The sequence below is a fragment of the Panthera onca genome, chromosome C1, assembly GCF_046562875.1.
Source record: "Panthera onca isolate mPanOnc1 chromosome C1, mPanOnc1 haplotype 2, whole genome shotgun sequence".
NCBI classification, from domain to species: domain Eukaryota; kingdom Metazoa; phylum Chordata; class Mammalia; order Carnivora; family Felidae; genus Panthera; species Panthera onca.
In genome coordinates, this window is record NC_138346.1 from 8,614,379 (window position 1) to 8,629,717 (window position 15,339).

General features: G+C 48.7%; 1 protein-coding gene across 6 annotated transcripts in view; it reads right to left on the reverse strand.

Annotated features, from left to right (window-relative positions):
• ARMC9 (armadillo repeat containing 9) overlaps positions 1–15,339 on the reverse strand; it is a 152,813-nt gene that overhangs the window by 15,134 nt on the left and 122,340 nt on the right. For all 6 annotated transcript variants that reach the window (XM_078450789.2, XM_078450788.2, XM_078450786.2 and 3 more), the window contains 2 exons: positions 7,337–7,452; positions 2,785–2,909 (listed from right to left, as the gene is read on the reverse strand). In XM_078450789.2, the coding sequence (XP_078306915.1) occupies positions 2,785–2,909; positions 7,337–7,452 (241 nt within the window). The remainder of the gene's footprint in view (positions 1–2,784; positions 2,910–7,336; positions 7,453–15,339) is intronic.

A 15,339-nucleotide genomic window follows, 5' to 3' on the forward strand; every position in this document is an offset into this window, starting at 1 on the left:
GCTGGGCATTTTCACTTGAGGCCACTGACAAGGTATGCGACTTTGATATCTGAGATAGCCAGCCTTGGTTGAGGGGGAATGAGAATAAATTCCCCCCAGGCCAATGTCATAACAAAATTCTAAGTCACATTCTTGGCTTTTTCCTTTGGGAACTATTTCCTGTTGGCTCTGTGGAGCCAGTCCCTTTGCCTAAAAAGAAATGTACTTTCTGGCCCTGCGGTCAGCTGATCGAGCGGTTGGAGGATTCCACAGGTTCCCCATCATGAGTTTTCACCTTTAGCATCGACTGAATGCAGAGGTTTGAAGGGGCTTCCTGGGCTAACGCGCTCGAGGCCACCGTGGCGGGTTCCCGCTGGGTCGGAGGTGTGGCATGAATTCCCAGTATGAGTGAAGGCCAGGAGGCCAGGCTTAGCAGCAAGTCATGTGTGAGGGGCCTCTGAGGAGTAGCTGGGTGAGGCCAGATCGGGCTGGGGGCGTGTGTGTGGGGGGGGTGGACAAAGTGAGCCAGAGCACGGAAGCAGGAGAAAGGGCCGGAGAAGCAGGACTATATGGACGGAGGGGTCCAGAGGAAGTCAAATCAGGCTTCTGACAGGAAAGGAGTTACACAGAAGACAACGAGGGCCAGGGTGGCCCACCGAGCCCACCAGTGTTGTCTCCCTCTCTAGCCCTCTGATCTGCTGACCCAGATGCAGCCTCAGAACCAGTCTCAACACTGCTTATGTGTGTTCTTGTTTTTGGCTTTTGTTTTTGTTTTTACTTAAGCAGGCTTCATGCTCAGTGTGGAGCCCAACATGGGGCTTGAACTCACAACCCTGAGATCAAGACCTGCACTGAGATCAGAGTCAGATGCTTATCTGACTGAGCCACCCAGGGGCCCCTGGTTATGTGCATTCTAAGCACATAAACCCAAGGCTGCTTGCCAGTCGTCCTCACACAGAGGCTGGGTGAGAAGAGGGAGGGACGGTGGCGACAAGACCAACCGAGGGAGTGGACCAGTGGTCCCGGGACATCGGTCCTGGGGTGGCTGCAGCTGGGCAAGCCCGGAAGACGGCAGAAGGAAGAACAGAATCTACACCACAAATGCTCCCTAAAGGCTCCCTAAATGACCCAGGGAGAGCCACTAACCCGGCGGAGGCTTGGCTTCCCACGGGAGACCCTCGGTCAAGGAAAAGGATTGTTAAGAGAGATTTAGGGGTGCTGCCCTGAGGCTGACAGCAGGCCGTGCAGGGCAGGGGAGAATGGTTCCTGTGGCCGGTTTCTGGCCCATGGAGTGAGGGTGGTTAGTTCTGGAACCCACTGAGGCAGGAGGGGAGTTGATGAGTAGGGTGGGGGTCCTGGGTCCCAGCCAGGCCTAAGCAGAGAGGAGCAGGTAGGAGAAGGGGGCACGTGGAACATGGGAGACATGGTCTCAGCGATCAGAGCTAACTCCGGCCAAGCGGCTGGCTGTCCTGGCTCCAGGTGGCCCATGTGGAGGGGCTGCTGCCTCCCCAGGGGGAGGCACTGGGGACCGTGCTGATCACCCAGGCTGGGTCCCCTGGTGGCTGCCCACTGTTTTCATGTGAGGAACCGGGATTTGCCAGGGCCTCGACTTTGTCAGGGCTAAAGGAATTGTGTTTGAAAATCACAATGACATCAACATCTCCAGCAGTATCGTCAGCGGCCACGCAGCTACTCCATCCACGGGGGCCTCGAACGCCTCCATCCTACATGGAACACATGCTAAATCCTTCCAAAATCCAGGACCATACTGATAATCAGTGCAAGACAGAGGGCCACCCTGGTGGTCACTTTGGTAAAACAAGGACGTACCTGATAAATAAACGGCCCTAAATGCAACTTTTCAGAAGTCCAGGAAGTCCAGGCTGAACTTGAAATCGTTTTTAACTCAAAGGGCATTAGGTGAAACTGGCAAAAGTGGTTAGACCACCTAAAACCTCCACTCTGGCACAGAAATCTCTGGACAAAGGGTGGAGCTAGTCAGCTTTCAGCGAGGGCACATTAACGTTTACAGCTCTAACAAAACATGTAAAATAACACATGATCTAAGGTGGCAAAACCTCTAAAACTGTCCCTAACCAGGAGACCCTCCCCCAGACTCTCCAACAACCTGGCTTTCCTCCGGCTCTGTGACCAGCCTACCGCTCTGAACCGGGGCTTAGCAGCGTTCGAATCCAATTGTGAGCAGATTATAAAAGTTCTCAGATGTTTCTCATACTGGAATCTGACCTGCTCCTCTGTTGTTTTTCCCGTTTGAATGGAGATTACAGTCTTATCTGGCCTGCTCATATCCTTTTAATTTCCTCTTGAAAATTAAAAAAACAAAACAAAATAAAACCTTTCGTACATATCCGATTCAAAGCATATATATTTTTTCTGGCATCTAAAAAAAAAAATACTTTTTATCCACGCGTGTGCCCCCGCTCACACATTTCTGTCTCAGGCCAGCCTTCGAACACGCGGCCGCGCGCCTCGCGCAAAGTCTGAGGTGCCAAAGCCTCGGTCATGAATCGACATCGCCTTCTGAGACGTGACTACTCGGAAAGCTCACATCGAACGCAGCTTTCCCCAGCACAAGTGTCGTGCTACTCGCTTGCAGACGTCGGCAGTGCTCACTATGCTGCGACAGAAGGGGGTCTGGAGGAACAGGCCACGGGCAGGTGTGGCCGCGTGGCTGCGGGTCAGCGGGCCTCGGGACCAGGCCGAGACCAGGGTGTGAGCACGAGGCCTCTCCCGGTGTGTGGCTGCTGCTGCCCGGTCCCCACGCCACCGGCGTTCTGTTCTTACGTGAAGGCCCCGAAGCACCAGCCTCACCCCCCTGGTGCTCTGGACGGGGGGCGCTTGTCAGGGACGGGAGGCTGCCATTTCCCGCACGTTGGGCCATCTGGGGAGGAACGGGATGGTCTTCCGGCCTGGAGGGAAGAATGAAACACAGCAGTAAATACAGGTAGCCAGGAGGAATTTGCTGCCAACCGTGAGACGCCAGAAACAAAGACAGGGAGCGGGAGCCCCCGAAGTTCCTTTGTTAAATGGATATCTAATACATATGATAGCTATCAGATATGATATGCTTAACACATAGTTAAGCAGATATGAGGTTTTTTTTTAAAGGTATTGGCGGAAACTAGAATGTACCCTCTTAGCTCCTATAAATGCACACTGATATATAGTATCTGTCCGACACACAGTTGCATCTTTTGGCTTTGGGGGACGTGGGAGCAGGGCATTTCAACCAAACCGTTGAAGGCACCCAGCTTCTGGTTTTTCCTCAGAGGATGAAGCAGATTTGCAAACGGACGAATGCCATCAGAAGAGACATGATGTGTCACGTCAGCCATGACAAGAGCTGGACAGGCCCGGGACCAGGGAGAGCTCGCTCTATGTCAACACCTAAGTGTGCCTACATCGCCTGACGGCACCAGGGGCGGTGGAGCCGGCCCAGGCAGACGCATTCACCCGGCAGACACCTGTCAGGTGCCTCATCGTGCGGGACCCCCAGCCAGGCGTGGGAGCCAGGGATCCCCCCGCCAGAGAGGTGGTGGGAAGTAGGCCGGCTCTCCGTTCAGACTTGACAACAGATCCCAGGGGAGGCTCTCCAGGTGGGCACGGTCCTCAACAAGGAGCTGCTAGCCACCTGCCCAGCAAGGGCTTGGTGGGAGGCACACCATGGCAAGTACAGGGTGTTTTTCCTAAGGGTGGGCCCTGTGAGATGGCTGTTCTCGAATGTCAGTTCCAGTAGCAAAGACAAGTAGACGTTAAGCTGCCCGGAGGGGCAGGAAAGGCTGTGTGTGTGTGTGTGTGTGGCATTCAGCCAGTCCTGAACTCTGAGTCAGGACTGCCTGGGGCCAAAGGGGGGAAATTTTTCCACCGGGGAAGTAACACCAGGAGGCAGATGGAGAGGCAAAAAAAAAGAAAAAGAAAAAAAAAGTATATACTTATGCTGCATTGTTACAGAAATATTTAAGGCACCACCAAAGGGAAAAAAAAATGCAGGCTGGAGGGGACAGGGTGTCCTGGGGAAGAGCTTCAAGGCCCAGGGTCAAGGTGGGAGGTCAATTGAGAAGGACCCTGTCAGCCAGGGTTTGATTAGATTTGATCCCTAAGGGACACAGGAGTCACAGAAATGACATCCCATGATGACGTGCTAGAAACCTCATTCTGGGGTGACGGACGGTGGACCGTGGCAGGGAGAACCACTGGGGGAGAAGAGATGGCTCAGGAGGGCAGAGGGGAAGGGCTGGGAGAGGGAAGGCTGGCTCAGGTGTTTGGGGGTGTTAACGCCATTCCCTGAAGCAGGGGGCTGAGGGGACGGTGGTGTTCCCCTAGGAAGCGCAGACTCAGGGTGCTGCGGGACATACCTAGCACCTGGGGCAAGTCTACAATGGAATGGGATTTTGTGTCTGCAGGATGTAATGGAGACCCCAGCACAAGCAGGATGGGTGGGGACCGGAAACGGGGCATTTTAGGAGGAAGAGGGGTGATTTGGGGACCAAGCCGACAAGGCAGTGGGATGTGGGGGTGGGTGAGTGACCAGGAATGTGGTCAGCAGCGGCAACCTCGAGAGATGCTGAGCGTCCCCTGAGGCTGGAAACTGCAAGGTCACCGGTGGCCGTGGCAGCAGTAACCTGAAGTCACTGCCAGACGCTGCGGACTATGAAAGGGGGGGAGGGGGCAGGGAGGCAGCCAGAGAGGACCTGGGGAGGGCACTTGGGGACCAGAAAGGCCTGGGGGAAGGAAAGCAGCAGGAAGGGAGGTTGAAGGTGGAGCAAAGGAGGTGTTAAATGATGGCTGAGTTTGGACAGTGACAGGAGGAGAGGGATCCATAATCCATGGAGGGGTGAGGCTGGGGGCGGGGGTGCTGAGGGAGGGCTGGGGGGCACACATCTGACGCTGGGGTGACAGAGGGTCTTGAATTGTGCAGGGTGACTGTCTTTTTGTTTTCAGTCTTTCTTTTCTTGATTAAAAAACCAGTTAATCATGGTTTGCCCTCCCAGTACCTAGACACAACCACTATTAACATTTGATATCTTAAATTCAAATATAGGGGCGCCTGGATGGCTCAGTCGGGGCCAACTCTTGATTTTGGCTCAGGTCATGATCTCACGGTTCGTGAGATTGAGCTCTGTGTCGCTTGGGATTTTTTCTCTCTCTCCACCTCAGCCCCACTTGTGCGTGCGTGCGTGTGTGTGTGTGTGTGTGCACGCACACACACACTCTCTCTCAAAATGAATAAAAACAAATTGCAAATATATACTTTAAAAAATACAACCTGTGATCACTGTAAGAGGCTGGCAGGCTGGATCCACCCAGTTTTATGATTTGCTTTTTCACTTAGCAATATATTGTGAGGCTCTCCCCATGTATGAAATATTCTTCTAAAACATTATTTTCAATACCATTTTGTGTGGATATGTAATTTATGTAAACAGCCTCCCGCTTTGGGCATTTAGATTTTTCCTCATGAATAACACTGCAATAAATACCTGGTACACAGAGCTGTGAATAGCTGATTACTTCTCAGCATAAAATCCTAGCAGTGCGATTACTGACTCCAGAGGGAGTTGTATCCCCAATGTGTGCAGTACATATTGTCAGGGGTCCCCAAGATCACTGAGATTCTCGATATACGCTCTTGGCCATACTAGGTTATCAGAGCCGAGTGGCTGAACGGAGTCACGTAATCTTTGACTAAAGATCCTGAGAGTTGACCGGAGGGAGCACCCTGCCTCTGCCACCACCGACTGACCCAGCACATCGGGATTATGTACATTGGGACTCTGGGATCACGACCTTGAGCTGAAATCAAGAGTCGGATGCTCAACCGACGGAGCCACCCAGGTGCCCCAAAGATAATCTTAAAAATTTTAAAGATGATCATTTGGTGTCCTCTCTCCCACGTTAAAAGCACGATGAAATTTTCTTAGTTCCCACTACCACTTCCGTTCAAAAATATATTATAAGCCAGATTTACTAGGAGCTGACTCTTGGCTATATTCCGGATCCAAAAAGCAAACACCAAAGCTCTTAGATATCAATGACATTCTTGGGACAATCAGGGAATACTGATACACTACACGATATTATGCGAATGTGGGCTTTCTTAGGTGTGATAGATAATGTGGTTAAGCACAGGATGCTCTTATTCTTAGGGGACGTGTTGCAAGTCTGCAGCCTTCTTTCAAACAGTTCAGCCAAGCGAGTATGCATGTGTAAGTTATATACTATGCACACGGAAGGAGCCCGAGGGAAGATGTCAAGGCGGCAATACGTTAATAGTTGGAAGCTGAGTTGAAAAATACTGATAGTAAGTTTAAGAGAAAAAAAGCATGGTGCTAGTAACTTAAAATAACCCTGAAATGTGAAGCGCATGGCGGCTAGTTTTGAGACCAAATCACACGGATCACCGATCCACAGGGTGGGCCTGGAAATTCTAGGCTGAGTCCCACACGAGCGGGGTCTGGCTGCGGGGCTCCGGCATGCCAGCATCCACCCACGGAGCTCCGAAAGGGCAGGCCTTTCCGCATTGTGCTTGTGGCTGCATCCCCAGGGCCTGGTTGTTAGTTACAAATTACTACAGAGTAAAACTGGAAACAGCCAAACTGCCCAGCTACAGGGAATAAGTGAGTAAAATGTGTCACGTTCCCTTGAACTATTTTATGGCCGGTATTTGTTGAAGGAATCAAGAAATGCCAGTTTTCTGCCTGCTCTCTGTAACCCCCTGGTTTGTACCTGTTTCTCTGCACCTGTTTCTCTAGACAGCTGGACTGCTTGGGCTGGGGTTCCCCCAGAGCCCACAGGGTTCCCAGGGAGATCAGAGGCTCTTGGGTAACCACACTGTAGTTTTGTTGACATAAACGGTAGGAGCAAGGCTCTGAAGAATGAAGAAACCTGGGCCACTAAACACACATAGGGTTGCTTTAAAAAGTGAGTGTGTTTACTTAAGCCAAGCTGATTTGGTGTCTGAACCTGTGATACTCCACCCGAACAGAAGAACGAAAGGCCTGGGGTGGCGGCTGAGAAAAGAAGGACTAGAGTCGCGTCTGGGTGGACCCACTGCCCCTTCTGGTCCTTTCCTTTGAAATTACATTTGGCCAACACTTGGCTGCTTCAGGGCAAAGTGCCTGGAGATCCTGCAATCCTACCACTTCATTTTCTGGAAGAAGAAACCTCAAGTGAAGGAGACAACATCTTTCCCCTCAAAAATTCCCAAGAGATAAAAAATGAAGAGATAAATGCTTTCCAACGTGAACGTTTTATTTCGGAGTTTTCAATACACGCATCTTACACTGCAGGTAAAACAAAGCTTAAGAAATCCCCGCCTCCTTTAGCCCGGACTTACACTGGGTACCCCGTCCTGTGGCCGCCAGGGGTGACGGGCCGGCACAGGGGCTCGTCGGCGCTGCGCTGCACACCGGCCAGGCCCTTCCGCCTCATCTTCCCCGTGTTGGTCATGATCTGGTGGAAGGAAAGGGGAGATGGGCTGGAGAAATCACCTACTTGAAAGCTGACCTAGAGGTAGCAGATGCTACACGCAATAAAGTAACCTATAGGAGTAAGAGGCTTTGCAAACAAGTGAAGAAGGATCACACGGTATTCAGATACACAGAAATGTGGGGAAAAATTCCTTTAGGTTTGCGTATTATGCCATTTAGCAGTATAAATTAAAAACAAAAAACAAAAAACCAGACCATGGAAAAGAGAAGAAAACAGTTGAATACAGTAACAATTACATCTCTGGGAAGACTGAGTTTTGAAAGTGAGAAGAAAAAAAAGATAGGCAGATTTGGTTTCATAAAAAGGTAACCTTTCCAGTGGTGCCTGAGTGGCTCAGTCCATTAAATGTCCAATTCTTGATCCTGGCTCAGGTCATAACCTCATGGTTCGTGTTGGGCTTTGCGCTCATAGTGTGGAGCCGGCTTGGGATTCTGTCCCCCCTCTCTCTCTGCCCCTCCCCTGCTCACACTCTCTCTCTCAAGAAATGAAAAAGCTTTAAAACAATTAAAAAATATTTTTTTAGTGTTTTATTTTTGAGAGAGATAGAGAGCGATAGAGAGATAGAGCACACAAGTGGGGGAGGGGTAGTGAGAGAGGGGGACACAGAATCCAAAGCAGGTTCCAGGCTCTGAGCTGTCAGCACAGAGCCTGACGTGGGGTTTGAACCCACAAACCGTGAGATCCTGACCTGAGCCGAAGGTAGATGCTTAACTGACTGAGCCACCCAGGTGCCCTTAAAAAAATTTTTTTTTAAGTAAAAAAAGTAACTTTTCCACCTATATATTAGAGATAAGCCAAATGAACGGGTAAACAGCACACTGGGAAGAAATATTTGCACATATTTAACAGATGAAAGGTTAAGACTTTCATTAGGTAAGTAGCTCGTACAAATCGGTAGGTGAAACAGTCCATTAGTGATCAAAGAATTCCAATAGTCAAGTCACAAAATAGAAGAGATCGCCAGTAAATGAAGGAAAAAAAATGATCAACTTTACAAGTAATTAGAAATACAATTTCACACAAGAAAGTATCATTTTTCAACTATTAAATGAGTGACAATTAAAGAAAGGATCCCACCCGCTGCTGGCAGGAATCAAAAGCCTTAGTGGCAGGGAAAGCTGAGTAATGTTCAATTACTTTGGGAAGTAATTTGGTGTTTTCAGTAGTCGTAACGATGTTCACATCTTTGGGTGTAAACCCTAGTGGAAGAACCCCAAATACAGGAAACATCAAATAAACAAAGTTGCTTGCTACAAAACTGTTATAGAGTAAAACTGGAATAATCTAGGTGTCCAGTAATAGGGGAAGAATTAAGTGAAACACACATATTCATCCGAAATAGTAAGTGGCCTTTTACAATGATAAAGACTAGGTTATGAAAAATATGCTTATTTAAAACATTTACTAAAAGATTATAAAGCTGTACATAAATGATGCCTTCAATTATGCTAAAATTACACAAAAGGCTGGAAGGAAATATACACTAAAATGAATACAGTGATAGATAGGATAGTAGAACCAAGAGGAATTTTTCTCCTCTTTCTTTTCCAAGTGTTCTCTAATACGATTATATTAACACTTCAGAAAATTTGTTTAAAAGAGAAATTACTGTAAAACTAGTGAAATCGGAATAAGGTCTGTGGATTGTGCCAGTGTGGATTGCCCGCATGATATGGCGCTACAGTCCTACAAGATGGGATCCCTGGGAAAACTGGAGGGAAGGGTACACGGGACCTCTCTACACTTTTTCAGATTCCTGTGAACCTAGAATTATTTGAAAATAAAAAGTAAAAACAACAACAACAAAGCAGACACTTTTGTAAAAATTGGAATTACATCTTTGATTTCTTGATTTTTGCTGAGAAGTTATTAGGGTCTATCTAGTGTTCGAGGTAGGGAGAACAAAGGGCCTCACTGTGCTGTGGGGCCAGCACCAGCGAGGGAGGGTGGGCAGGGTGGGCCGCACCTGGGCTGGTGAAGATAGGGGCGGACAGGTGGGAGTGTGAAGGGGAGCAGGACAAGAGGAAAGAGAAAGTGTGAGCTTCTGGGGAGGAAATGGAACATAATTAGTTTTTTTTTTAATGTTTATTTTGAGAGACAGAGACAGAGAGAGAGAGAGAGAGAGAGAGAGAGCGCGAGCAAGGGTAAGTGGGGGAGGGGCAGAGAGGGAGACACAGAATCGGAAGCAGGCTCCAGGCTCTGAGCTGTCAGCACACAGCCTGATGTGGGGCTCGAACTCACAAACCGCGAGATCATGACCTGAGCCGGAGTTGGATGCTTAGCCACCTGAGCCACCAGGCACCCCGGAAACGGAACGTAATTAAGCTTTCCAAATAAGAACTAGCAGGCAGTACCCTTTGTATCTCCTGTGTGATCTGCAAAAAGAGGCTATTTTAACCGCAATCACTTCACTCCGCCGGCTGCTTTTACTCGGACTTCCCTTCGGGTCACGGTCGTGCTGCCCCATCTAGTATGCGGGGTAACTTTACAGGCTGCACGACCCATCAGGGAAGCAGGCCCCTCAGGTCCGATTCTCAAAGGCACCCCAGGAACACTCGTGTTTCTCTTTCCCTCTCCATACTTCCCGACAGAACGCCTGGGTCTTTCCAAAGAAGGCTCAGAAGGTGAAGTCCTTAGCTACTGGAAAAGGGGAGACGGTGAATAGGTGCCTTCCAGCCCCACCCTCCCCCTGCCCCTCCACTCCACGGTCCTTCTGAGCTCACCCTCCCAACTCCTTCCTAGAGGAGAGGGAACGTATCACGTACACTGGAGAGTGTTTCAGCCTTTGGAAAACCGTCGGCCGTACCACCTCCCCCCACCCTTTTATTTTAAGATCTTATTTTCAAGTAATCTCTACACCCAGCATGGGGCCTCAAACTCACAACCCTGAGATCAAGAGTCGCTTGCTCTACGGACTGCGCCAGCCAGGCTCCCCAGCCGTACCGTCTCTTTAAAGCCACACAGGCCTACGAAATAACTTGAGGTGGATGGTATGTGTCTTTTCCAGGGGATGAAGAAACGGGAGTCTGGCCTGTGGGCCAGAACTGTCTGGGCTGTTACTCAAACGCCTGAGGAAAGGCCCTTGGGGAAGAGGGTTAAGTGTGCAGGACCCAGCGTGTCAGAGCAGCTGCCTTGCAGAAGGGTCTGTTTCCTTCTCACCCGACAACGTGCTGTGCTTGTAGCGTGAGCCACATGGTAGCCCACAGGTCCCCAGGCCCCTCTCTGGGCCCCTCACTTTCAGTGCGGCCCTTTTAGGCCAGGAAGATCTGAAACGATACCTAGTCCAACAACCTGTGGACGATACCGAGTTCTGCAGAAATGCTGCGGCGGCCGTTGGGAGAGAGAATGGAACGGGTCCCCGGCAGCCACCTTATTCGTCCAGAGGACTCAGCCTTCATCTGTGTGACAGATGGAGATTTTACTTGAAAGCAGGTTCTGCTCCTAAAAAAATGCAGCTTATTGAACCACAATAAAAAAATGCCGCATATGATTTAGCCGAATGTAATTTATTTAATAGCAAAAGATGGTCAACACATGTCAATCGAGGTAAAAAATGTTATTTCCCATTGACTAATTTTCGAGAATTGGCAGATCACATAAGTTGTGACATGTTAATAAAGCAGGACGAATTTTTGTAAGGAAACACAAGTTCTCTCTCTCTCTCTCTCTCTCTCTCTCCACCCATCAATCCACCCACCATGCAAAAGATGACATGGAGGCTGAAGCAGACACTCTTTGCGGTCCACCCAATATTCATTCTCTCCTGACCAACAGTACTCTGATTCTATTGTCACGCAAATGCTTCTACTTAAAAATACTCCCCCCTGGGGCGCCTGGGTGGCTCAGTCGATCGAGTGCCCGACTCCGGCTCAGGTCATGATCTCGCGGTCCGTGAGTTCGAGCCCCGCGTCGGGCTCTGTGCTGACAGCTCAGAGCCTGGAGCCTGCTTCCGATTCTGTGTCTCCCTCTCTCTCTGACTCTCCCCTCGTTCACTCTTTCTCTCAAAACTAAATGAACATCAAAAAAAATTTTTTTTAAATAAAAAACATACTCCCTTTTGCAGACTCCCTTGCAGCTAGGGGTCATGTGACCCAGTTCTGACCAGTAAGAATCCAGTGGAGGTCGCCAGCTGGAACCCTGGGAAGGAGCACCATAGAAGGGGTAGATTTGGCTGGTCTGCCTGTTGGGCCTTCTTCCTGACTTTATCATGGGTTTGTGCCGGGAGCTCCCTCTGCCGTCTCGTGACCAAGAGGCCACAAGCGTGTGAATGAGGGGCTCCCTCACTGAGGCAGAACTACCATGGAGTGGATGAAACTGAAGCTTCAAGACCCAGAAGAAGCCCTAGCAATGTGTTCACATGGTCCAATGTTTTTGTAACATTTGCAAAAGTAGGATATTTTAACTGCAAGCACTTAATACTGCTGTTTCTTTCTACTCTGACTTCCCTTCTGCTGTTTCTTCCTCCTCTGACTTCCCTTGTCATACTTCCCTTCACGTTGGTGGCGTGGTGTTGGGATTTAGCTAACGGGGGACAATTTGGGACTTAGCTAAGGGGGCGCTGAGTCTTGATGACATTTAATTCAGGTTTCGAATAGATTCATATGATTCCCAATCATGGTGCACAGACAAACCTTCGCTAGCTGTCCTGGGGTAGGAATGGCTTCTAGAAATTCCCTGCGTTGTCAGAGTATTTATGAATAATCAGTGTGCAAGAAAACTTGAAATATCCCCAAATCTTACAGCTTATTTGTGGAAGACACTCGAGGAGGGAGTTCTCAAATTTAGCGACAATCCTAAAAATGTATACAACAGCATTACCAAAAACTAAATGTGAGGCCAAAAGATTTTTCCAGTCTATCAATAATGAGAAACAAAATTTGATCATATATGTTACAGGAAGGACAAATTTCCTTTTCTCTCCGTGGAAAACATTACAGACTCATTATTATATAGGTAGAGGCAATTAAAAGGCATAAAACAAAAACCAACCAACAAAAACCCCTATAAGGTATGCAAGGCAGCTAATTAATAAAAACATCACTTTTCTGTCAATTCTTAAAATGTGAATTTTACTGTGATTTATTTTCTCATTCTCATTCGGATTAAGTATCCACTTCATAACTAACTCTGTATTCCTTTATTGAAAGAAAGCCTTCCCAAGCCCTGTAAACCAGAGGTCCCACAAAACCTGGGTCTTCCCTTCATACTGACAGGCAGAGTGTAGAAAGACATGCAAAGAGCCTGGAGTCCACATCCTTCAGTATTATCAGGGGGATGGATAGATTCTCCGCGTTTTGCAGCTGGGCCAGTCCTAACTAATAAAGGAAAGAGAAGGTGCAGAGAGAAATGGCCGAATAACAGAAGGAACAGTGGTATTGCCTCTGGGTGGGTGGAGTTTTATTATGGTTGTTTAGACTGTTTATTTGGACTTTCCCATAATAAGCATGTATTTCTTTCTTTTTTATTGTTTTATTTTATTTATTTTTTATTTTGGAAAAGGCTTTAGAGGGACTTTTTTTTTTTTAATATGAAATTTATTGTCAAATTGGTTTCCATATAACACCCAGTGCTCATCCCAACAGGTGCCCTTCTCAATGCCCATCACCCATCCTCCCCTCCCTCCCACCCCTCATCTTTTTTTTTTAATGTTTTTAATTTTTTCTTTTTAACGTGTTATTTATTTCTGAGAGAGTACAAGCAGGGAATGGGAAGAGAGAGGGACAGAGGATCCGAAGCAGGCTGTGTGCCGACAGCAGCGAGCCCGATGTGGGGCTTGAACTCACGAACCGCGAGATCGTGACCTGAGCTGAAGTCGGAGCCTCAGCTGAGCCATCCAGGCGCCCCTATTTCTTTTATAATTAGAAGGAAGCATACACAGGGCACCTGGCTGGCTCAGTAGCAGGAGCATGCGACTCTTAATCTTGGGGTTGTGAGTTCAGGCCCCACATTTGGTATAGGGATTAGTTAAAAACAAACAAACTTAAAAAAAAATACAAGAAACAAACTGACAAAGAAATGGATTTGGAATATTTGCGGCTTGGGATTTTTTTCACCTGCTTGTTTGGTTGTGTTTTCACACACAAGAATATGGACTTTTGGTTCCAACTCATCTCCCAATATGTAGAGAGCACTGAGACTTCAACTATCAGTCAGGCAGGGCAAGAATAACTGAAAAGTGATCAGAATAAGCTCCAAAGTGGAGACACATTTGAAAAAAGAAATCTGAAAGCAAAAACTGCAAACCGAGGCCCTTCCGTGTGTTTCCACGGCGGGCAGTGGGATGGCAGGGGCCCGGAGCCCTGCCCTGTCTCCGACGGGCTCGGCCCTGCACCCTGGCCAGCTGCGCCCGCCGCCCAAGTGGCAAAGTTTCCGTGGCCCAGACTCGGGCTTCAGGATCACTGGGGCGGGGTGGGGGGTGGCGGTAATAAAGATTCAGATTCCCAGGCCCGCCTCCATACACATATTCTTTGGAGGCAGGGCTAACCCGTCCTTCAGGCAATCTCTGGAAAACTAAACGAATTTGGGTCTTCATTCGACAGAGGGAGGAAACGGTGGGAAGGGAGTGATGAGCTTTTACAGCAGGCATCCCCCGCAAAATGAGTTTATGCAGGAAACTTAGACCAGACAGAAACTGTGAATATGCCACAGCTGGAGTTCTCTGAATTTTCAGACGCAGCGGGCAATTCACTGGAAAATCGACAGCTCTTCCAGAAGGTGGCACAGCTTAGCGGGACAGGGCAAGGGCAAGCAGCTTCAAATAAACCTGAGAGTGTCCCTTACCCTTTCTCAGCCTCAGCTCTCCTGTCTAGAAAATGCGACACTAGCAGGATTTCCCCCGTAGTTTGTTGGGAGGGACCAAATTAAATGGAGTCAGATGTACGAAGTGGTCTGCACAGGGCTTGACCCATGACGTGTGCTGAACTGATTTAAGACGTGCCCATTACTGTTGTTAAAGGTAATTAATAATAGGTTTAAACTGTGAAATAAAAACAAAAAGCTGAGATTCTGTGATACGTATCCACGCCCCTTTTAACCGAGGCGACAAAGCTATTTAGATCAGGGCATTCTTTTCAGGAAGGATTAAATGATTGTTCAGCATAGTATGGATGATACAAAAAAAAAAAAAAATCATAAATAAGCAAGGAGAAGTTGGCAAATCATCAGTCTTGACCTGCTGACAGTCACGGCCTAAAGAAGAAACAAGGCGTGCTGCTTTCTACCAGAATTACGAGTAAGCAGCACATTTCTCGTGACCATGGCCACGCTCAGGCAAGGAAGTGACCAGTTCTCTCGTCCCAGCTTTCTGAGTTCTCAGTGGTTGGCGGCACTGTTTGTGGCCTGGGCTCTGCTGTGCACAGGAGCGGTTTGCTTGCACTCGGGAGGGTCAGGATGGCAGCGGGGCCCTTCTGGGAAGGGCGTGGCTCCAAATGCCTAGCAGGGGGTGAGCCACTGGGTCCAGGAATCCTGGGAATGGTTTCCTTCCATCCCCCAATACCGATGGGCTGCCCCTGCCATACCTCCACCCTCACCCCCAAGCCAGTAGTTTCTAAATCATTGGTGTGTACCATACCCAGTTCCTGGGATTATGGTAAGGAGGCCTGAGGAGGGTCCTAGGCTCTATCGTTAAGCCCCATTGAGGGTCTGGGGCTTTGAGAGAGCCTGGGCTAGTTCTGTCCTGCAGGACAGTATCTGCTGCCCCACTTGCCACTCCTTGCTGTTACCTGCATCCCTACCAAGGGCACAGTTTCGTCTGCTCTGTGTCTTTCATAAACTTCTCAAAGGTGACAGCTAGGTCTTAAACTTTTTGGCATTCTGCTATGTGTTAGGCAAATGGCACGAATTCGGTGA